The sequence below is a fragment of the Polistes fuscatus genome, unplaced genomic scaffold (genome assembly GCF_010416935.1).
Source record: "Polistes fuscatus isolate 324 unplaced genomic scaffold, CU_Pfus_HIC Scaffold11, whole genome shotgun sequence".
Classification (NCBI taxonomy): domain Eukaryota; kingdom Metazoa; phylum Arthropoda; class Insecta; order Hymenoptera; family Vespidae; genus Polistes; species Polistes fuscatus.
This window is the reverse complement of record NW_025113009.1, coordinates 698,504-722,018: the sequence shown is the minus strand read 5'-3', so window position 1 is coordinate 722,018 and position 23,515 is coordinate 698,504. Positions and strand designations below refer to the sequence as shown.

General features: G+C 35.0%; 1 protein-coding gene and 3 long non-coding RNA genes across 4 annotated transcripts in view; 1 reads left to right on the top strand and 3 right to left on the bottom strand.

Moving 5' to 3' along the window:
- Positions 1-1,157: 1,157 nt before the first annotated feature.
- On the bottom strand, positions 1,158-2,199 carry LOC122526489. Its single transcript, XR_006306078.1, has 2 exons — positions 1,444-2,199; positions 1,158-1,264 (listed from the first exon to the last, which is right to left on the bottom strand). It is a non-coding gene; the product is annotated as an uncharacterized LOC122526489 (long non-coding RNA).
- Positions 2,200-2,212: 13 nt separating this feature from the next.
- LOC122526488 lies at positions 2,213-4,367 on the bottom strand. The gene is made up of 2 exons (XR_006306077.1): positions 4,267-4,367; positions 2,213-2,286 (listed from the first exon to the last, which is right to left on the bottom strand). It is a non-coding gene; the product is annotated as an uncharacterized LOC122526488 (long non-coding RNA).
- A 2,710-nt stretch (positions 4,368-7,077) lies between these two features.
- LOC122526339 overlaps positions 7,078-23,515 on the bottom strand; it is a 40,206-nt gene continuing 23,768 nt past the window's right edge. The window contains exons 2-3 of the long non-coding RNA XR_006306029.1: positions 7,259-7,345; positions 7,078-7,116 (exon numbers count right to left, since the gene is read on the bottom strand). This is a non-coding gene — a long non-coding RNA (uncharacterized LOC122526339). The remainder of the gene's footprint in view (positions 7,117-7,258; positions 7,346-23,515) is intronic.
- Positions 9,886-22,437, top strand: LOC122526336 (unconventional myosin-IXAa-like). The gene is made up of 15 exons (XM_043649699.1): positions 9,886-10,431; positions 11,617-12,525; positions 12,613-12,909; positions 13,014-13,631; positions 13,701-13,999; positions 14,063-14,322; positions 14,395-14,702; positions 14,793-15,130; positions 15,220-15,280; positions 16,359-16,685; positions 17,682-18,602; positions 18,682-18,774; positions 18,855-21,091; positions 21,176-22,186; positions 22,277-22,437. Exons 2-15 carry the CDS (start codon positions 12,467-12,469, stop codon positions 22,372-22,374), a joined length of 6,927 nt encoding a protein of 2,308 aa, XP_043505634.1. The 5' UTR covers positions 9,886-10,431; positions 11,617-12,466; the 3' UTR covers positions 22,375-22,437.

Sequence of the window (23,515 nt, the reverse complement as noted above, 5' to 3'; positions counted from 1 at the left end):
ACCCATCGATGAGAAAACGGCTGTGTATATTAAGTGCTTACACTACTCGGTCGCATCCTCTATAGGGCTGCTCCACTAGCTTCGATGCTGAACTCGTTTGGGCTCGTACCATTGCCTCCTATCTACTTCGAATTTCTAATGCGAGCGTTAGTAGGTACATAGGTATTTATGTACATACGTGTACATATCTTGGCTATGGGACGAGTAAAAGGGAACTTTGTCGTATCATTATCGTCCGAGAGAATACTGAAAATAAACGATTCGATTTTGGACCTATGCAATTGAGATATCCATATGTATTCGAAACATTTATTCAAATTACGAGTATTTTCTGTTCTTTCCATTACTAAAATAAACAGAAATAATGATCTTGTTAGTCGAACGAAGACGAATACAAGTTACGACGTTTCTAGTAAAATAAAAGCCGATTAAACAAATATTGTATGTAATTATTAAAAAAATAAGAAAATAAAAAAACTTGATACGCGTATGATTTGAATAAGATATATAGGCAATGAGATGGACGGAATCTTAGCAGACTCGGTTCCAATTTATCGCGTCTGACTCTTTCTAAGAAGCACTCCTACATGTTATTTTAGCCACGACGAAGATAGTTCGCCCACGATTACCTCCCTGTTTGAGATGACGCAATACGATGGGTCACCTTTGGTTCCTCGACGTCGATGGCCGACAAATAATTCCTCTCTTATATTTGCTCGCTTGTCGCACGATCTTGCTAATCGAAATATCGCACTTATATTTTATATTTGACAATTTTTATTTTATGTTATAATATATGAATACCACATTTTCAATTAATGCAATCATAATAACGCTACATTTTATATTCCTAATGTTTGTACAGTTATTTCGTAAGAGTTTCAATATTACGATACTAGGAAAGTAGACTTGATTCATTTGTCAACTAAGAGGCTCATATATAGATAGGAAGCTTGAATGCTTCGAAAGAAAATATATTAATATTTGATGCGCGTATTCGCCGTCTTCCAGGAGAATGCAACTCGTGATAGAAATCTGTGCTCGTTGCTGCTTTTCCTTCGTCCGGAACTTGGCGCAACTCCATCACCGGCAAGTTTCCCTCGCTGATTTCTCTAGGATCCATTGTGGGCTCCGACCGTGCTCCCTTTTTCCTTCAATGGACAAAACGCCGTTGGCGTGATACTCGCTAATTCGCCTTAAGATTCGAAAACGAATGTATTGGCTGACAATGAGAATATTCCCTAACGAACGATAAGATTTCTACCTGTTCGAAAGTAAGTTTAAGGACAATAGATATTAATCAGTTACAAAAGCAATATTTATCGTATTCTCAAAATGGAAATGTTCGGAATGCGTTTGACATACTACAAACGTCACCGCCTACATTTCACATCAGAGATTAGAAATTCTCGGCGGTGTTATCTACTCCCACGAACAAATCACCTTATTATTATTACGCCCCCTTGTTTTAATAAAGATTTGAGAAACTGTTACTACTTTCAGTTATTATTCTTGTTTATGTAACGAATGTAAGATCTACTGTCTAGGAAAACGTCTCGACTCTTGCACGTTACCAGTGTTGACTGGAAAACGTGGAGAAAAACCTGAAGGAAAAAGAGATAAAGGTAAAATAAGAGAAACGAGAACGCGTACAATGCATAAAAGTAAACGTGTGGAGCGTGAATATACGTCGAGTGATATTCGTGATATGTATGCGCGAGTGGGCACAACTTGGCGCGTATACGAAGCATTTATCAGGCCACGTTCATACGTTGCATATATGTGATATGCTATAAAATACTAGACTATGCGTTATCACAATCCCACAGAATCGAAGACTTTTTCAAGAAAACGATTTTTTTAGTTCGTTTCATATATTCGTCGATCCAAACTTCTAAGGAATTATCTAGAAACAATTTTAGTTAAATTACTCTTAGATTACACGGCAATTTTCCCAGATTCATTTTCTTTTCGCCTAATCAAACATCGTCGTTCGTCGTTATAAAATTTGATCACGCGGTCTCCCCTATAAATAGCCCATCTATCTTCGGAAACTCTCGTCGACAAAATATTTGCAAGCAACTCGAGTGGCCATCGAAGGAATTTCAAGTTCGGTTTATCGAGAATCACGGCTTGTCGGCATAACCCGCTTTTTATGAATTATTCTATTTAAGCAGACTACCGAGAGACGCAAAATATGCTAGTATACTTGCCTGCGTATTGATCAGCGAAATTCCAAGTTCCACTGACGTAGACGCGGGAGGAGTACTCCCTTCGTTGAATTCCCTGTCACACATTGTCCATTAAGCTAGACCGATGGCATTCCAATACTAGTATATACCATCTATACGCATATGTAGTATATGTACATTTCTGCGTGTAAATTCTATGACGAATTGTACAAAAAAATATATATATACATAGGTTTTTATTCTTAGATACTTTCTTATTCGCAACGCTGTAGTATTTACTCGCGTCATTCTTGTTACCCGAGTGACGTATTTTCTTACAAAAGGGAAAAAGCAAAAACAAAACGAGAGAAAGAAAGAAGAAATGAAAAAGCACGAGGTTGGTGCAAAACCAAGGCAATATTATTCTTACGTTGCTTTCCACGAAATATGAGTCTACGAATTTCCTTTAGTTTCTCTCCGAAAAACATACTCCGTGTTTCGAGTTTATGAATAGCCAAATATACTACGCTTCACCAATAAGAAACTAGCGATGTGTAGTAATATTATGTATACATGTATGCGTCGATATAACGGCACGTTGCATACGCATACAGTGTGTCAGCAAGTTTATAAAGAGATATCGCGTGCTCTAATTATGCGGTCTTTCTACGATATCGCTGACACATAGAAATTCACTTGTAGCTCACGTGCAATCGTATAAGAACTACATCGTGTACGCATCGGTAACACGAAGGGCCAAAGTTGGAAAACTAGTTCGTGACATTAGCGATACACGATAATACATTACAACGGATATACGTCACACGTATGCAGAGATGAAAAAAAAAAAGAAGGAAAAAAAGAAACGCATAGAAAATAGCGAAGGTCTATAATATAAAAATAATGGTAAAACAACACAAAAAAAAGATGTTTGCTTTGTTAACACAGACGCACATTGATTAGTTCTTTTTAAATAATTAACTATAAAAGTATGGACATGGGTAAACGTACAAACAAATATATTATGTATGTGGATAGTAAAACTATTGTATTTTTTATCTTATATTTAATCGTAAATAAGGTTTGGAAAGTGTAGGTAGGATGGAAATCGAACGAATTGAAAATTCACGTTATCCCATCGATCGGTAGTAAGTTTACGTGACGCGTTATTTGATTTCTGACTCTGTCAAAACATCTTAAGGAACATTCTAAATACGGGATCTTTTATTATCTATCCGAGAACGTAAAGATTGACGAGGTCGACGTCGCGCCAGCTGCGCGATGAATCGTTACGTCACGAAGGAGGATCAACGATCGTAGGTCTAACGATCCGAATGTAATCTCTCGTAAATAGTACTACACAAGATACTTTGAGCTTATAACAAAATCGAAAGTTCTAATCTCTTATATACTTTAAATCTATCTCTTTCGGCTTAATCAATAAAACGAGGATAGAAAATAATCTTTGAGGAATCCAACATTCTATCGAATAAATCGATACACTACCAAAAAAGAAAAAAAGAAATAAAAAGAAATAAAAAGAAGCGAACTTAATGCGAACCCGATCCGAATCCAAAGCTAACCCACAGCGGGATTTCATTGACCTATAGACAATACAACCGTTCTGACTTAATCTAAATGAAGATACTTTTATCTATCGAAATAAATTTTGCGTCGATCAATCATTTTGAATTATTTCCTTTGATCGCGAGTTGTTTAATATAAAATTGCAAATACGTTTCTACATCAATTATTTTATATTATTAAACATTATTTATTTATCATATCGAATCTATGAGAAACATTTCTCAATAGCAATGATGATGACTTTTTAAAATAAACAGGTACACGGTTATAAAAGGTATTTCTAGATTTTAAAAGATTAAACCTGTTTGCCTGATGACCTAATTCTTCATTTTCAAAGTACTTGTCTTTGTATTTATGTGTGAAAGCCAAAGCAATCCACTATACAATCAATCAAAAGTTTCAAATGAGATTTCTGCTTGATACTTTGACATTTGTCACGTATTACTTTAACTAAAATACTCGATACGCTAACTAAAATGTACATTTAAAAATATCTAAAACTACTTACTTGAAACTTTGTAGAGTTCGTTTTCTTACAGCGACGTCAATAAGGTAGCGCAAAAAAGTTGGCATAGAACTTTAAGAAAAGAAAAAATGAATATATGCATTTAATTGCTAACTATTTGCTAATTCGAAATCCATAATTGCTAATTCTTTTAATTAATTATTTAATTAGTTATTGATAATTGAAAATGTGAAAATTCGTTTTTTTATTTCTTAGTAAAGCAATGTAGCTGGCCACAGCAGAAAAAAATGAATAAGTGCGCTAAATTGCTAACAAAATGTTTATTTAAAATCCATAACTTCTAACTTTATTAATTAATTATTTAATTAGTTATTAATAATTACATTTAATTATATTTAATTTTTAATATATAAACATGTGTGTGCCTTCAGAAATGCATTTATATAAATATTTAAAAATGAAGCAATTTAAGACATTCAAATAAAAAAGAATCCAGAAGGTTTGATGATAAATCCAACGATGATCACCTGCAACAAGAAGAAAACTATATTAATCATACAATCAAGTGATACAATAGCCTGACATATAAGTGGTCCAATTGGCAGATGCACTTTTCAATTGAATCCTTTATTTACTTTTTATCAAACCTCTAATTACCGTTGCAATAAAATTAAATTTAAACGAGTGATTTTACATTTATATAAAATAAATAAAAATAAAGAAATAGGGAAAATAAGAATACTAAGTTACTAAAAAAAATAATATCTATTAATTATTATGAAATACTTTTAAACTGCATTATATAGAAAAGAAAATTGCAAATTTAATAAAATACGATCAAAGTGAAAAATTTTAAAGACGAAACAAGAAAAAAGAAATTACTATAATATTTACCGAACGTTATTTAAGCTTCAAAATTTAATAATACAAAAATTTGAATATTTCCGACTCTAACTAAACACATATGCATCTTTTGGACGATATGGCACACAGATTTGATGTGCCAAGGAGATGGAATGGTCCATCATCTCCAATTAAAACTACAATTAATGACGAGCAAGAATGTAATAAATAAAATATTAAATATGACTAAAGAGCTATTATCGAAAAGTTCGAATTTGCTGTTGAACCTTTGAAAATAACTCAATAGTTTATGTAGTTGCCCTCTTCAACCACAATTAAGTGGGGGCCTCTTCGGCATTAGCCTCTTCGACATTTAGCCTCTTCTTTCTTCATTCCCTGAAAACTGCATTGGACATTTTCTACGAGCGAGAGAGATAAGATCTTTCATACTACTTTTGTAAATTAACTTGTATTATGTTACAATTCTAATTCTCAATTATTAAAAAATTAATTTACATTTTCTGTTCAATAGTAAAGCTCGTGAACTATTAATGAACTTAGAGTTCATTGACATATACACGAGCACAATTAAACGAATGTCCAAGCAGACATTATAATAAGATGAAATTCAATTGCACCATGGCGATGCACCTCACGTGAATCTAAAAACGCGGTATAAACGAAAATAAGAAACTATAGATGAGTTTCTTATCGCGAAACCGAAATTTTATAATACGGCGAACAACACTGATTCTAATTCGCGTTTGATTTTAATTTGTTTTACGCCCGATCACTGATTCTACAAAACTAATTCAAAGACTGCTTTGCACACAGTCAATGCAAGTAGAAAAATCTTCATTGATGCACTGATTCTAATACGCGAACAGTCTGTGCGACTGTTTAAAGATAAAAATACAACTTTACTCGAACAAATTCTAATGCAATTACTGCTTTGGTCGCAGTTAATTTAATATATAAATTTCAAAAATAGTTCGCGAACGCGACGGAATTGAAAAGAAAACGAACGAACGTGCTTCTAATCCGTGATTTTAATTTTATTTAAACGATACAACACTCCCGTATATTGCATCGCGCACGATTGCAATGTACGAACACTTGCAACACTTTACAAACACAATTCACAAACACTTCCAACACTGATATATTCCCATGATGATCTAAAATAGAAATAAAAACAAAATTATAAATATCATTGTTGTAAATAAAAAAATTATTATAATTATTGAGAAAGTGTTTAAAATAAAAATTGACTTACGTTTATTCTTCAGTGATGAATGCACGATGGGTATCCTACCCTTAGGATGACGATGAGCACACGTTTAAACCGAATAAAAGAAACTTACGGAGTTTCTTTACCCGAAAAAACGAAACTTTTACATACGGCGTACAACACTGACTTTACTTTCCGATTCTTTTATATTTTATTTTATCGATGCAACACACGAGTACTTCATTGCCTACGCGCTCGATTGCAATGATGTTCTGAAACAGAAAAAGAAAAAGAACAATTAATGTCATCGTCGTAATAAAAAACCATTGAAGTTATTATAGAAATTTTTGATAGGAAAAAATACTTACTTTTAGTCTTCATTGATGACTGCAGGATGGGTATCCTACCCTTAGGATGACGATGAATAAAATAAAATTAAAGAAAAACTCTGAAAAGCTGAAACATACTAAAGATTATATTATAGTACAATATTCCCTGTAAATCATTCCTGAAGGCATAGCACACTTTAAAAAATATATATATATATTCTATATAAAAGTATTCTAATATAAAGAATCAATGTTAGATATAAAAAGTTGTCTAATCAGCAGTTGTCGAATGTTGTAATTAGATAACGTTAGAAAGAAAATCAATAAATAGTTTAATACGTCACGTTCGTTAGATCATAACTCGATGAAGGACGGAAGGGGAATGGTGATCTCTCTTTGTATATCTCGTAGAAGTATCGAATGCTCGGTGCTCGACTGTTTACGTTTCGTTTTCGACGGTTATTCTTCTGTTTTCACCTCGAGAAATTCCTACAAATATACATACACATTCATAAATGCCTGTAGGTCGAATGTTTTGTTTTCTTATTCTCTCTCTCTCTCTCTCTCACACACTCTCGTTCTTACTCTTTCTATACATTTCTATATGACTTAAAAAAAGAATAACGCTTACCTCGATGAATATGAAGATAAAAAAGAGTAAACACAATTATTAGAAGGGGTGTATGTATTCGTTCTGGACTCTCCAATGCTCGGAAATCTAAGAGAAGTAAAAAAATAAAATTACATTAGTACAATATAAAGAAAATCAAATATATGAGTGTATGTGTACGAGCAGTTAACCTATACTTATGTATATATGCCTGTATGTGCAGCTAATATTCTTATATTGCAGCTAAATTTTACCCTCGAAGTCATCACTGCGCAGGAGCACTAAAATAATTACACAAAAATTAAAAGAATACTAAAATAAGAACGTTACAATCTTAAATATTATGTATTAGATGTATGACACCCTTTATACACATGCGAAACGTTAGGAAAGTCAGATAAACAACATTTAATAAAAGTACTTTCATAGAGGACAACGTCTCATTTCAACGGTGGATTTCGAAGGGGAAGGTACATAGAACATATACTCCGATCTTTTAAACAACAATAGACGCTTGCATCGATTAATTAACAATTATTATAATGCACTAATGCACTCTCTCTATGTTACAGCAGAATTTTACTCTCGAAGTCCTCACTGCGCAGGAGCATTAAAATAATTACATGCAATAGATAAAAATACGAAAATCATAACGTTTTAATCTTAAATTTTATTAAATAGGCTTATTATTCTTTTTATACACGTGCTTAACGTTCGGAAGCTCCTGTAAACAACTTTCACCAAAAGAACTATTACAGAGAACAATGACTCAGATCAACGGTGAATTTCGAGGAGGAGGGATCACAGAACATATACTCCGATCTTTTAAACAACAATAGACACTTGCATCGATTAATTAAATATTATTTTAATGCACTAATGCACTCTCTTTATGTTACAGTAGAATTTTATCCTCGAAGTCATCACTGCGCAGAAGCATTATAATAATTACTTGAAATAGATAAAAATACGAAAATCATAACGTTTTAATCTTAAATATTATGTATTAGATGTATGACACCCTTTATACACATGCGCAACGTTAGGAAAGTCATATAAACAACATTTAATAAAAGTACTTTCATAGAGGACAACGTCTCATTTCAACGGTGGATTTCGAAGGAGACGGTACATAGATCATATATTCCGATCTTTCAGACAACAATAGACATTCCTATCGATTATTTAACAATTATTTTAATATTCTAATGCAATCTCTTTATATGTTTCAGCTTTTCAGATTTTTTCTTTAATTTTATTTTATTCATCGTCATCCTAAGGGTAGTATACCCATCCTGCAGTCATCAATAAAGACTAAAAGTAAGTATATTTTTCTATCAAAAATTTCTATAGTAACTTCAATGGTTTTTTATTACGACGATGACATTAATTGTTCTTTTTCTTTTTCTGTTTCAGAACATCATTGCAATCGAGCGCGTAGGCAATGAAGTACTCGTGTGTTGCATCGATAAAAAAGATATTAAAAAATCGGAAATAGTAAAGTCAGTGTTGTTCGCCGTATGTAAAAGTTTCGTTTGCTCGGTTAAAGAAACTCCGTAAGTTTCTTTTATTCGGTTTAAACGTGTGCTCATCGTTATCCTAAGTGTAGGATACCCATCATGCATTCATCGCTGAAGAATAAACGAATCGGCTTCGAGAAGCCTAGCGAATTTTTTTGTTTTAATCAAAAACAAGAAATCTAAAATTTGTACAATTAGCAAATACTTTTAAAGTAATCTATCTTTAGATATACTATTATATATAAGTGTGCATTATAATTATTATATGCAAAATAAGCATCAAATCATTCGACGAAATCTTGTTTCTTTTTATCGCAAATTATTATATTAATTACTATATGTTACTAATAATATTAATTATTGTCTGTAAATTAGTCATCGATCAAAATTATATCGACCTTGCATTCTAATTAACGCATAGATGAGAGATTGAAAAGTGCAAGCTTACTAATATAACATTAAATACTCTAGCCTACACCAACATGAGTGTTATAGCCCCTCTACAAGCTTATACACAGATACTATAGGCGCATGGTGGGACGGCTACTCTCCTGTTGCGCTTTTAGTTCATTTTTTGCCCATACATGTCGCTGAAGTCATCTCTTCGGGTGAAAGGTAGTGGTGAATAGCCTAAACGTTAGTTTTTAAAGATCGTTTAGTAAAAAACAACGAAATCAATATATAATATTAAGATTTGTATTTAATTTATTTTAAGCCGCATCAAACTTTACAGAGTGCAACCGAATATATATATATATATATATATAAATTATTCTTAGTTTATATTCGGTATTAGAAAAATAGTTTTTTTTTTTTCGTTAATTTTCTTTTTCGTCTTGATAAAAACGATATAAAATAGTAATTAAATTAATAGAGGATTTTTCCTTGAAAAAATCTCGAAAATAATAAGAAATGTGTAAAGTCGTAGAAACGTTTCACTATTCTCTCTGCTCTTGATCGTTTTCCGATGGTTCATGATGTATCACGTGATCGAGACAACAAACCAATCGTGTTACCAGAATAGTCACGTGATTAGGAAAATCGAAATGGTGGACGTATCGGGACGAAGAATCCCGAGAAGAGACGAAGGGCGATAAACTGGTCAAAGGTTTGTAGTGTGCTGGCATTATCTAGAATCGAGAGAACAAAAACACCGTGATAAATTCGATATTGTCGATTGTTAAGATCGTTGATAAGATTCAATGATATAAAATAGGAAGTAAAGTAACGAAAGATCTTACTCGTCGAGTGTCAATTTGCCCGTATTGTAAGTGCTTCTGAAAAGATCGCATCACGAATGTGTGCGCGCGCGTGTGAATGAGTGAGAGAAGAGGGGGGAGAAAAGAAGAGAAAGAGAGAGAAAGCATAGTTGTGTGCACGCAGCGATCGTGGGTGTTCGTCTCGTCTCACTTTCTTACAATTAGAAGCTGCTGGTTTTTCGAAGGGTGTTCGCTAAAGAAGAATATTTTGGCGGCGTGCGAGTGCAGAAACAGGAAAAAAAGAGCAGAAGTCTTTTCTGGACGTATCGAGATACGGTGACGGTTTAGTGGCAGTGCGGGAAAGGAAGGGAGCTAGGAGGCCGCGATTAGCATGTACTTACCAGTGTATACCAAACTCTTCTCTCGTGCACTAAAAGGATGTGTCATCGTTAATAGCTTAAAATCGACAAAGGAGGTAAATTTATGAAAAAATTTGTGCATTTTTCTTTAATGTTTTTATTGCATGATACTTAAGACACGTTTTTCTTTCTCTTTCTCTCTGTCTTTTTCTCTTCTCTTTCTTTCATTATCTCTTTCTCTGTCTATCTATCTGTCTGTCCGTCTGCCTGCCTGCCTTCTCTCTCTCTCTTTCTTTCTTTTTCTCCTTTTCTCTTTTTGTCTCTCTGTCTCTGTCTGATCTCTCACGAACGTTAATTGTGATAGAAGTTGGTATTGCTATTTCTATTACTATTGCCGACGGTGGTGGTGGTGTCCGGTGATCGGTCTACCTTCGAGCGAGAAATTCCTTCAGCCGCTTTAAGCCCAGTTTACTCTGTTGACGTTTGCGATCGCGTATCGGCGCTCGATTGGTAGCACGATCCGTGACCCGCCAATAGACGGGATGGGAAGTTTTTCCTTGCGAATGTCAAGCCGTCGACACGGATGCAGGACCGATCTCGGCAATAGCCCCTCGTTTAACAGTTCAAGTGTTGTCCTTTTTCGCGAGAAATCTTTCTTTTTCTAATATCTTGGAAGTGAATGCGTGCTAAAACGTAGAGATGGCGAAAAAAAGAGAACGAGAGAAAGGTTACGTATGTAGGATCATACACAATCTAGCCTAATGCTCGTTCGAATATTGTTTCCGAGTGTTGTTCTCCTTATTGTATGCTGCACCACTTTTCAACGATTACTGTACGCGTGGATATGTAATGTAGATCGAAAAAGGTCGTCGATAGGTGTGGGGTTATCTTTTTCTTTCCGAGACACAAAATCAGCCTATCGTTATCGTCTTCGTATTTATACACAAGCCAGTTAACGCAACAAAAGAATGTAATTTATATCGTTTACTTGTTTTAAGGTTATACTTTTGGTTCAAGTAATTTTTCTTTTATATCATACGTCAAGCCTCTATCTCTTGCTGTCATTTCGTTCTCGCGATGGTATCCTCGCTTCATTTCTTTCCAGACGTTCCTATAAATATGATATTATTGAATAACTTATAATAATGTTTCAGTGTTTCATTACAAGTAATAAATCCTTCTTTCGTGACCTAAATCATTCTGCGCAAATTGAAATACTTTGTAAATGGTTATGCATGCATTTGATTATTTTGTCATTTGTAACAAAGACATTTCATATTCTATTTATTGGCTTTTTTCAGATAAAGTATTTTTCTCATTAAGGAAACTTTCTACAAGAAATGTTATCCATGAAAAAAGGTCTCTGTCTCAATAAACATGTTAAAATACTCGAGCTGGATATGCCAATATATTGAGACCTATATACTTTTGTCCTAGCAAGTAGATTACTCTACTGCCTGCCAACAATAGCACGCCCACGCAATTTGCAACTGTACAACAAATTTCATGATAATAATTTGATGACTGTGTTAAGAAAATTCTATAGGCATTCGATTTTAATCGCGTGACATTAAGATTAAAAGTAGTCATACAAATAAAAATACTCCTATTCTTTGAGAACAAGATCAATAATAAGGACCTACAATTTGACTGAATTTAGAAACTAAAGAAGGAAATTATAATTTTAGTGAATCTATTTTATTACATTAAAATATAGAACAAAATTATAATACTCCGTTCTTTCCTATTGATCAAGTCGTTGTATAATAGAATGATACTTGATATTAATCAGAAAGCAACTACCGATATACCTAAACAGTTTATATTACTATTTAGAGAAAGAAAAAAAGCTTATGATATTTTGTTTAGTCAAACGATTGTTTCTACATAATTTCGATGCTGTAATTAAATGAAGTATTTTACTTAAATATAGTCTGGTTAATTCCAGCTAGCGCATAGTTATGCGATAAAACTAAGTTATATGACCGTTTGAGATACAGTACAGTTAATGCGTGTACATAGACTGTTGATGATAAAGAACAAACTGAGAGTATAGTAGCTAATATTTTTAAACAGAATGTGTAAAAGTTATTTTAAATCATTGCATAAGTGGGTGTATATAACAACAAAGAAGAATGAAGGAGTAATGATATGCTTGAAGTATCCTATGGATGGCAGAGGACGTATTTGCTAACCCTAATAACAAGAAGGTAATATAGTTAATTTTATTTTAATATATATTCGTTATATAGAAATCAATATTATTTGAAATATTCTTTCATCGATAATATTTCCAGGGTTATAAATATGGATATGTTTAGTTCTGGAGTGGTACAAGTATTCGTGGGCGAATGGAGCCCCGAATATGAAGCGCTGTCTATTAAAGCTACAAAACAGACTTCTTCAGCAGAAATAGTTGAATGTATTATTGAAAGACTGGGTTTGGTAGATGTTTCCAATGGTTACGAGTTAGCAGAAGTGGTAGGAAATTCTGTCGGGCAGGAATGTAAAGAAAGAAGACTTGGTCCTTCTGAATGCCCTGTAGCGCTTATGTTACTTTGGCCAAAAAGTGTTGCTCAGCAAGAATATTACAGGTAATCTAATATTGTTTTATTAAATTACAAATTATTTGCAAATGTACATATATGCAAATATAAATAATATTTATGTGCTTATCTCTATGCTCGTATCTCTTTAGGTTTTACTTGAGGAAAAAGCAAACGGATTATTTATGGTGTGACAGCAGATTTCCTATGGATCCACAATTATTAAAGGATTATTTCAATAGATTTCTATATCAACCACGAGATAAAGAATATCCAGATTTATGCCAGCTTCCCGATCTTAATGAGCAGACGCTTTTGGACAATCTTCGTGCTAGATTCTTAGCTGGAAATATATATACCTATGTTGGCAGCATATTGATTGCTTTAAATCCATTTAAATTTTATCCCATTTATAATCCAAAATACGTGAAACTTTATCAAAACAGACGATTAGGGCCCGATATACCTCCGCATATATTTGCGATAGCTGATGCGGCTTATCATTGCATGTTAAAAGAAAAAAGGAATCAGTGTATTGTGATCAGTGGTGAAAGTGGTTCGGGTAAAACAGAGTCAACAAACTTTTTACTACATCATCTAACTGCCTTAAGTCAAAAAGGTTCTCATGGTAGCGGTGTTGAACAAACAATACTTAGTGCTGGTCCTGTACTCGAAGCATTTGGTAATGCAAAGACTGCACATAATAACAATAGTAGCCGCTTTGGAAAATTCATACAAGTGAATTATAAAGAAAATGGAATGGTACATGGGTAAGTACCTCTTTGCTATGAAATATATTCAATTAAAATGCATAACAATAATTGTTATTTAAACAACAGGGCAGTAGTTCAGAAATATCTGCTGGAAAAGTCAAGGATAGTTTCTCAAGGAAGAAATGAAAGGAACTATCACGTTTTTTACTATTTATTAGCTGGTGCAAATGAACAGGAAAAACAGCTTTTACATTTAGAAAGTTGTGAACGTTATAATTATTTAAACAAAAGTGGCTGTTATGGTCTTGAAAACATCGATGAAAGGCATGAATTTTCGAGATTGAAGCAATCTATGGAGATGGTGGGATTCACACCTGAAAAGCAAAAACGACTTTTTGCAGTTTTATCAGCTGTTCTTTTACTCGGTAATTATTAAAATATCGTTAGTTGTTTTTTAAAAATATAACTAACAATATTGTATTTCCTAGGTAATGTGGAATTTCAACCAAGAAAATCTTACCATCATCATGACGAGGCAGTAGGAGTTAAGAATCCCGAAGTCGTCGCATTAATATCCGAATTGCTTAGGGTGAAACAAGAAACTCTTTTGGCTGCATTAACTGCTAAACGCGCACGTGCTTCTGGTGAAACATTGGTCATTAATTATAGACTTCCAGAAGCAATAGCGGCAAGAGATGCAATGGCCAAGTGTTTATATGGAGCTTTATTTGATTGGATCGTACTTCAGGTAGAAGAGTTAGGCAAATTAATGTCAAATATTAATATAAAGATTATAACTAATTATTATTTACAATCTTAGGTCAATCATGCTTTACTCTCGAAAAAGGATACGTTGAGGGATCATCAAGGCAATAGTATAGGTGTACTTGATATCTTCGGATTCGAAGATTTCAAAACATGCAATAGCTTTGAACAGTTGTGCATCAATTATGCGAACGAACAATTGCAACATTACTTTAATCAACATGTTTTTCAATATGAACAAAGAGAGTACAGGAAGCAAGGAATCAGATGGACGGATATAGGATACAGTGATAATTCTGGTTGTTTAAATCTTATTGAGGGAAAACCAAATGGACTTCTTTGCCTTTTAGATGATCAATGCAAGTTAGCACCTTGTTTTTCTTTTTTGTCTCTCTCTTTAAAACAATAATATTATAAGCAAAAATATCACCTTGTCAATATATGTCTTTTTAGCTTCCCAGGTGCAACGAATGAGACACTGTTACAAAAATTTAATACAGTACACAAAGAAAATCCATTCTATGAAGCACCACAGAGACGTGAAGCAGCCTTTGTCGTACGTCATTACGCAGGAGCTGTTAAATACCAAGCTTCTAATATGAGAGAGAAGAATTTGGACTTGATGAGACCAGATGGAGTGGTTGGTGTGCTCAAAAACTCATCCCTTGCTTTTGTCCGAGAGCTCGTTGGTGCCGATCCGGTCGCTGTATTTAGATGGGCTATTCTCAGAGCTTTTTTTCGAGCTCATTTTGCATTTCAGGAAGCAGGACGTGCACACAGACATGGCAGAGGTAATTATACTTCATATTAAGATTTTGTATAATAAACATTTGTAAATACTTTTGACTTGGATTATAAAATATGTTCTATTTTGTTTCAGCCGATGGCAATAAGACGTCTGCACAAAACAGATATAGGACACCAAACGAGAATTTAATAAGGTATGTATTCATTTTTATTTATTAATTTCATGCTATACCTGTTCTTACGAAGGGTGATTCTTTCAAAAATCTGTCAAATGCTTTTATATTTATTGATTTTTTATTAATAATTATAATGAACAAGTACCAACGTCGTTACGCTTGACTATGAATATGTTTGATCTGCATATTGTGTCACCCTACGGTGTATAAATTTGCATCTAGCTAAAAAGGTTTTTGTGTGTTCATATCTAATTGGAACGTTGAGTATATTTATATTGGTCACATTGTCTTTTGTCCCTGTAGCCATCTTGTGACGTTATCGGCCGTCAATCTAACTATTAACCGAATTGCGTAAGTGGTATTTGATCCACTGTATGTGTCATTTTACAATATGTTAAGTACTTTTAGTCTAAGATTTGTTATGGATTTACAACATTGTATTAAATATTATCGAGTACCAAACATTACACTAATATCTCTTTTGCAAAAAATGTATTCATAAATCTCTTTTCATACGCGACAATCACAAGTGGACGTTTAATGCAAAACACAATTGCAGATTTTGGGAACATTTTTGTTTATTTTATATTTCAAAGAGTCGATCCTATTCTTTTGGATTATAATAGAATTATAATTGTAAATCCATACAGCTGTACATCACTTTAATTCTGTATGTCTCTACAGATATTTAGATTTTTATGTTCGCACTTCTGTATTAGATGTTATTAGAGTGCAACCTGATGACTTTTTCCATATGAAAATATTTTATCACTCTCGAGTGCATTATTCTTTCTGCTGTACTCTTTTAAGCATGATCGCGAGCGACAATACGATAATAATTTTTACTTTATATAATTCATTATTACAATGTCATGCGCGATCAATCATTTCGATATTTTCTTCTCCATTAATATAATTTATTCACTAATTAAACCTTATGGTCATTAACTCTCCGTTACAAGTATGAATAATAAATATTGCAATTTAATAAACTCGTTATTTATGATAGTATCTTACATAAGAAAAATGAATAATGATAAATATGAAATCACATGATCGCGTCGAAAAATCAACTAAGCATGAAAGGATTTTTCAGTTCTCACAAACATACTCGTCCACCCAGCTATCAGAAGCAACGAAATGTCTGTTTACCATCGACCACTCCCACTGCCACATTATCCTGCGTACAAATTGAAAACGACAGTGTAAACAACAATCGATTATCGTGGCCGCAGTTTAGAAACATTAATCAGACTCAACACCCATCGAATATAGCAACAACGAAGAATTACATAATAAGGGGCAGGGAAGACCAGCCTCATAGTAATAATAAATTCAGACGGGATACTCATACACCACTTGAGAGGGTGCTTCCGAAAGACGAAGTTAATAACGTTATGGAACGCGCTAATCAAATTGTCATGTATGTAAACGAATTTTGTTGGATCTTGGATAAGAGTTTAATTTAAGCTATATAAAATCACTGGCTCACAGCAAAGGTAGTGCGTGCTCTATAGATTTTATAGGTGAAGGGTTTATTTCGTATCGCGTCTTAGAAAAATATTAATGGTCTTCCCATGCAGTACGTACATGGCTTTATACACATTATAATTTTATTTAATCAATTCATCCCCCCCTATGCACAATCCTTCAGACTGTAAACATATAATTCTACTATCATCTATCATCATAGAAACTTCTTATATAATATGTAGTTTAATAATTGCAATTTTCAATACGTTACGGTGATTGGTGCATGTTATTCGTTTATCAATAACAATAAATCACAGTTTAAGATATAGAGTTTAATAAAAGTAGATCATAGTTTCACTATTTAAAATACTATTTGACCCATGATTTTCCTAATCTATATATTTTTCTTATAGACATACATTTAATGTATATCGAAAAGTTCATTGCATTTTTCGTACGATCTACTTTCGTTCCTCTAAAACAACAGTATCAATATGTTGTTATTTCTTTTCTTTTACATATCAACAAATATTTTTAACAAAATTGTCATCAAATCTTGATAATAATTAACCATCTGTATTGTTACAATATTTTTCTATGCTTTTTATCTTTAAATTATATTCTGTATATTCTGCCAATTATCTGCTGTCGTATATCTTGCATTTCATATTAATTATATGGGAAAAGAAAACAACTTAAAATAAAGAAATTATAATTGCAATGCACTGTTTGCCAAAGTAGACATTATAATGCTTTTTCCTTGTCCTGTTTTTTATTGTCGTGTAAATATAATATTCCATAAAAGTGCACATGCTTTACCTAATGAAAGAAAAGAAAATAATTAGTTTAGAATAAATAATGAAGTAAACAAAAAACACAGGAAAAGGAATAGACGAGCGCTTTTCCAAAATATTTATCAACGCTTCTCAATTAAAAATGTTTACAGGAAAAATAAATCGTTTCGTCCAAGGGAACGAGGTAAAAAGGGGCTAAAAAATCTTCAAACTGTGAAAACTCTGGCTGGAAGAACGCAAAGTTACGGAAGTGGTCCTGGAAAAGCGAGAAAACAACCCATGACTGTATCGGCACAATTTCAACAAAGTTTACACAGCCTTATGGATACCTTAAATCAAGCAAATCCTTTTTTCATTAGATGCATAAAAAGCAATGCCAATAAAGTTCCAAATGAGTTTGACGAAGAAACCGTACAGCGGCAGCTAAGATATACTGGAATGTTAGAGACCGTTCGAATTAGACAGGCAGGCTTTAACGTCAGATTAACATACGACGAATTTATTCAGCTGTATCGAATGTTATTACCTAAAGGGCTTTTGAGTTCGCAATCGGATGTACGTGATTTTTTGTTAACATTGAATCTGAACAGAGACAATTATCAGCTTGGAACAACAAAGGTATTTCTTCGAGAATCCGAGAAGATAAAGCTGGATATAGAATTGCATCAACAAATTATTACAAGTATCACGACGATACAAAATTGGTTTCGTGCTTGCTTAGAAAGAAGAAGGTTCTTAAGGTTAAAGAATGCGGTAGTGCAAATTCAATCATTTTGGAGAATGGCAAGTGCCCAACGATTCGTACAAGCGCTACGTGCAAGAACGGAAGCTGCTATTCATATTCAAGCTGCATGGAAAGGATACAAACAACGTACTTGGTTTAAGAAATTAACATCCTGCATAACAATCTTTCAAGCTTACGTCAGAGGTAATAATGCTAGGAAAGCTTTCATGGAACTTAAAAGGCGGAGGAAGTATATGAAAAAAATCGATGAAACGACAGAAAATCGGGATGCTGAGGAACATATGCTTCAAAAACTCACCTATACGCTTGCTAATACCGATGCAGAAGAGTAAGTATTTATTAACATATATTTGGAGAATTTGTCTACTTTCTGATGCGTTTCACGTATTTCATATTATCCATCATAGATCATTGTCCACCTGTGAAGAACGTTCTTTGTCAGAATACTACACTGTGTCACCTCGAAAATTCGAAGCTCAGAAACGTGTCACGCCGATTAAGTAAGTTAATCGAATATAAGTACCCTGTGTATTTATATATTTATTTTGTTTTTTTTTATTTTAATACTTTCATCTTACAGGCAAGAAAACTTATGTAGAGAAACAAGCGGTGATACAAGTAAGATACCTTACTCCAAACGAAAAATTATACAGAACAAAAGGATATTGCACGAATCGAATGTCACATCGAAGAATTCAGAAACCTTTTATTCCGAAGAAATTGGCGAACGTAAGAGCAGCATCGAAAGTCTCACTAGCTTAAAAAGTTATGAATCTCAAGGTAGCGTTAATAGCTCCGAATCGCAAGAGAATTCGAGTTGCAAGCCTATTCCCAGTACGAGAACGAAACGTGGCGAACATGCGGTCGTTATTGTTGCGAATACGAATTTAATGACCTCCAACAGATTGTCTTCGATAAGTAAAAGAACCGATAGCTCGTCAACTGGTTGTAGCGATGGCGAAACAGATGGAGATACGCCAAATGCTGTACAAAGTGCTCCACCCATATTCAATGTCACTCCGTCATTTACAAATCCTAGAGATACCAAATACCATCCCAACGCAAATTTAAATCGCAGTCCAAATTCGGATATTTGGGGAAGAAAAGCTGCTGAGTATTCATCTATCAATTATAACGATTACATTATGTCAGTGCCTCAGAAAGCAACCGTGACTCGATCTCCGAACGTTTCTCAGTATAAAAACATTACTGATAATGTCTTAGAACACTCTCGTTTGGACCAACCAAACGAAGCCGCAAATTACAACGTCAAGTTGGACTCCAATGAACGTTTCATCCGGGTGGAAAGTTCACGCGATTCGCGTTTATCGAATGATCGTTTAGAAAATCTACCGATTTCACCATCTAGACGAGAGCAGAACTATGGCTTATGTAAAGACGTCAAAGAGATCAATTATTTAAGAAGACAAAATTCTGAAGGCGACACCGCTTCTAAAACGGAATCCATAAATGACGAAAAAGTGACGAAAAACGTTCTCGCCAGAAGAGTAGATCCTAAAGATAAAAATTCTAGGCCGAAGGACAAATTTGAGCCAGATGTACCGGTAAGAAGTGCTAGACGAAATCGGCCATCGAGAGAGGTTCAATGCAGATCCATGGGCGAGAGCGTCTCAGATGCGAACCCCGGAGAGACTAGGAATTTGTTCCTTGGTACTATTAAGGAGGCGGACATGAAACGTATGAAAAATATTAATGTATGGACGAGGAAGGAGAGTCCTAGCGAAGTCACCTCTAGATCCGTCACCGATTGGCCAGTGAATAAAAATGAAGCGGTTTACAAAGGTCAACAGCCAGGAAAGCGGACAAGATCCAACGCTATAACGAGTCTGGAACTTCGAAGAAGGAATTCCGATCCAGCTACGAAAATCTCTGTGTTAAATGACGATAAGCCTGGGGCGGACACTAGTCCTAACGAACTGAAACTAGCTCCTGGTATGAATCTATTGGAATGGAAAGGTAACAATCTTTTTACCTTAGCTGGTCATCGTTTCAGAAAAGTAGCACGTTTCGCCAAAGACGATGTATGCGTTTGTTGTCACGAAAAAATGGATGCTTTTGTTACTCAAGGATACAAATGCGTCGATTGCAAACAATTGTATCACGTGAAATGCATTCAGAATGGAGGAGTACTCAAAATGCCATGTCTTTTAGCAAATACACCAAATAGACGGAAAAACAGAAAGCCTCCGCGTACTCCGTACACCGACACCAGCAAACAAACGGTGACTTCGAAATTCAATCTTACCGGGACCTCCGCTTTTTCCGACAGTACGGATAAGATCATATCCGATGCCAAAGAATTGGCGTTTATGCAGGACTTCATTACTAAAAAAATATATATAATGGAGGCCCAAGAAGAAGGCAGTAAACCCAGCGAAGTGGATCGCGTTTTTAAGCAGGCATTGCGTAAATTTAAAGACGAGCTGGTGATTACTTACAGCGTTGCTATTCAACAGGGCGTGGAAGGAAACATCAAGTACACCGATTTAATAGCGAATTTTCTTCACGTTATGCAGACTGTCTGTAAACAAGAAAATACCAGCGAAGATTTTCCCGTGACAATGGGCGTTAATGCCTTTAGAGGATTTATGAACGAATTCATGACGTTGGTTAAGACCGAAGCGCCGGAAAAGCAAAGTAAGAGCAAACGAAAAAAGGAAAAGAAACGGAAACAAGAAGAGCCTATACGACATGGTAATCATATGTTCCAATTGACCATCATTAATATTCCCACCGCTTGCGAAGTTTGTACTTCGTTTTTTATGTGGCCGATCGAACGAGGACTTGTTTGCCAAAGTAAGTACGTCTTGATCGTTTGTTCCCCTTGGAGATTACTTTTTCTCGGTTATATTTATCTTTTTTCTTTTTCTATTTAAACAGATTGCAAGTTGACTTGTCACAAAAAGTGTTACACAAAAGCAGCGGCTGATTGTGGAAAGGAAGCGTCTATGCTAGAAGCGAATTCGCGTAGAGTTTTTGGTGTTCCGTTGTACAAATTGGACTGTGGCGACGGCAAAGTACCTCTCGTAGTTGATCGACTGATCACAACTATAGAGATGCATGGATTGTACACCGAAGGTATATACAGAAAGAGCGGAGTAAGTTCGAAAGTACGAGAGCTCAAAGTAAAAATGGACGAGGGTGATTTAGAGAAGGTAGACTTTGAGAATTATCAGGTACACGTCCTCGCAGCCGTTTTGAAGAGCTTCTTCCGAGACATGCCTGAGCCCCTGTTGACTTTCGAATATTACGACGATTTCCTTCACGCCGCAAACTTGACGGATCCTCACGATAGAATCAGCACGCTTTTTGCGATTCTAAAGAAACTGCCGAAGCCAAATTTTGATCTGATGGAACGATTGATCGTACATCTTGCAAGGGTGGCATTGCACGAAGTAGACAATCGAATGTCATCGTCCGCCCTGGCGATCGTTTTCGCGCCGTGTATATTGAGAACGAATCGAACTTTGCCGGCTCAAGATTCGCTTCAAGACGTTGGTAGGCAGACTCGCTGCGTGGAAACGATCGTGCAGGAGAAATTGCGAGTGGTCAGAGCAACTTTGGCCGACATAAATACTTTGGAATCTGCTTGCCACACGGCGACCCATCGATTGTCCAACTTGAGATCCTCGAAGATATTTAGTCCGGAAGAACTGAACATAGCGACATCGAATATCGCGGTAAGAACCGGTGCTGTCGATAGGGAAAGAGATCGGGGAGATGAAGAGGAAGCTTTGCTCGTCGATCACATACAAGAGATTCAAAAGGAAAAAGCTCTGTTGACGTCCACGTTGCCGAGCTTGACCCGTGCTTCTTCGGACGACGATCTTCTTCTCTCTGCTACAGACTTGGACGACGGATCTCTCGACGATTTGCTTCCACCTTCTGCCGGTATGTTTCTCTTGTCTCTACCTTCAAAATTTCTTATTACGCGTCTTTCTCCATGCATGAGATATTGATTTTATTTTCCATTTCTCGTAGACGGTCTGGTACGAAAGAAACCCATTCAGAGGCAAAGTTCGGCAGACAACACTTTTCCCACTATCATAAGCGTCGACGAAGACATGGTGATGGTATGACCGTCGTCCACAGGCAACATGTCCGTGAAACTTGGACAATAAAAAAGTGTAGCAGCACGATAAGCTTCGCGTGGTTTCGGTCGTTCGGCAGTTGCTCGACAGCCGCCAATTCTGGTCTCATCCAAATAACGCCAAGTTATTTTATTCGCTAGTTAAGACGACTTTTAAATAGGTCTAGTAATTTGTCAACCCTTTAGGATCTCAAGCTGGTGATTTGGATCGTCGCTTACTTCCTTCGTTCCGTGGTAAAACGTAGATCGTCTCGACGTAACGATATCAAAAATATCGCGACGTCAATCTAATATCGCTATAGAAGCTACTCTTTTCCTAGGATACATTCCTTTTTACCGAAGACTGTCAACATTAGATCGCAATTTTTTGCGAGAGTTCATCTTCCAACACAGAAATCATTTATTTTTCCTCATTTTTTTTTTTCGTACATCGATATAAGAAACGCATCGATAGTAGTAGAATGTTATTCTATTTTCTATCTTTCACAAATATTCGAAAACGTTCAAATTGTATACCTTGATAAGGTAACGTTCCACTCGATAAGAATGTAAAGAGAGATCCCCCTCTCCTGATTATTATCCCAACCACGAATTCGTTAGACTTTCTTTGACAATCGGAGAGATTAAAAGAAAATCAGTGGCATGACTGAAAACCGATTGATAACAGCACGACGACATTAGGCTGGGTTTCGTGATGATCGAATGGCAAAGAGGAAAACAAGGACCGCGCTGGTCGTTTTTTTCCTCAAAGAAGAATCCTTGTTATTTCGGTGGTATCTTCGAGTCGGTTGAGAAAAGCGAGTTATCAAATTGCTAGATCTAAGCGGAGAAACTTCGTAGCAGAAAAAGTACGAAAGAACGTGGAAAACCAAAATATAACTTGTACATATTATATCATACAGCTATATCTCATATTAGTCTGTTACTATTGTTAAAGATACGAGAGACGTTACCAAGGGTTATATTTCTACTGTCGATATTTCATCGTAGCTGGTAAAACGTCGATATATGAATAATATATCGGGCTTGCCGATTTTTTAATTCGTTGCAATTATTTTTTCTTTATTTTACTTTTTTTTTTTTTTTTTTTTTTTTTTTTTTTAAACTTACGTTCTTTTCCATGCGACGAT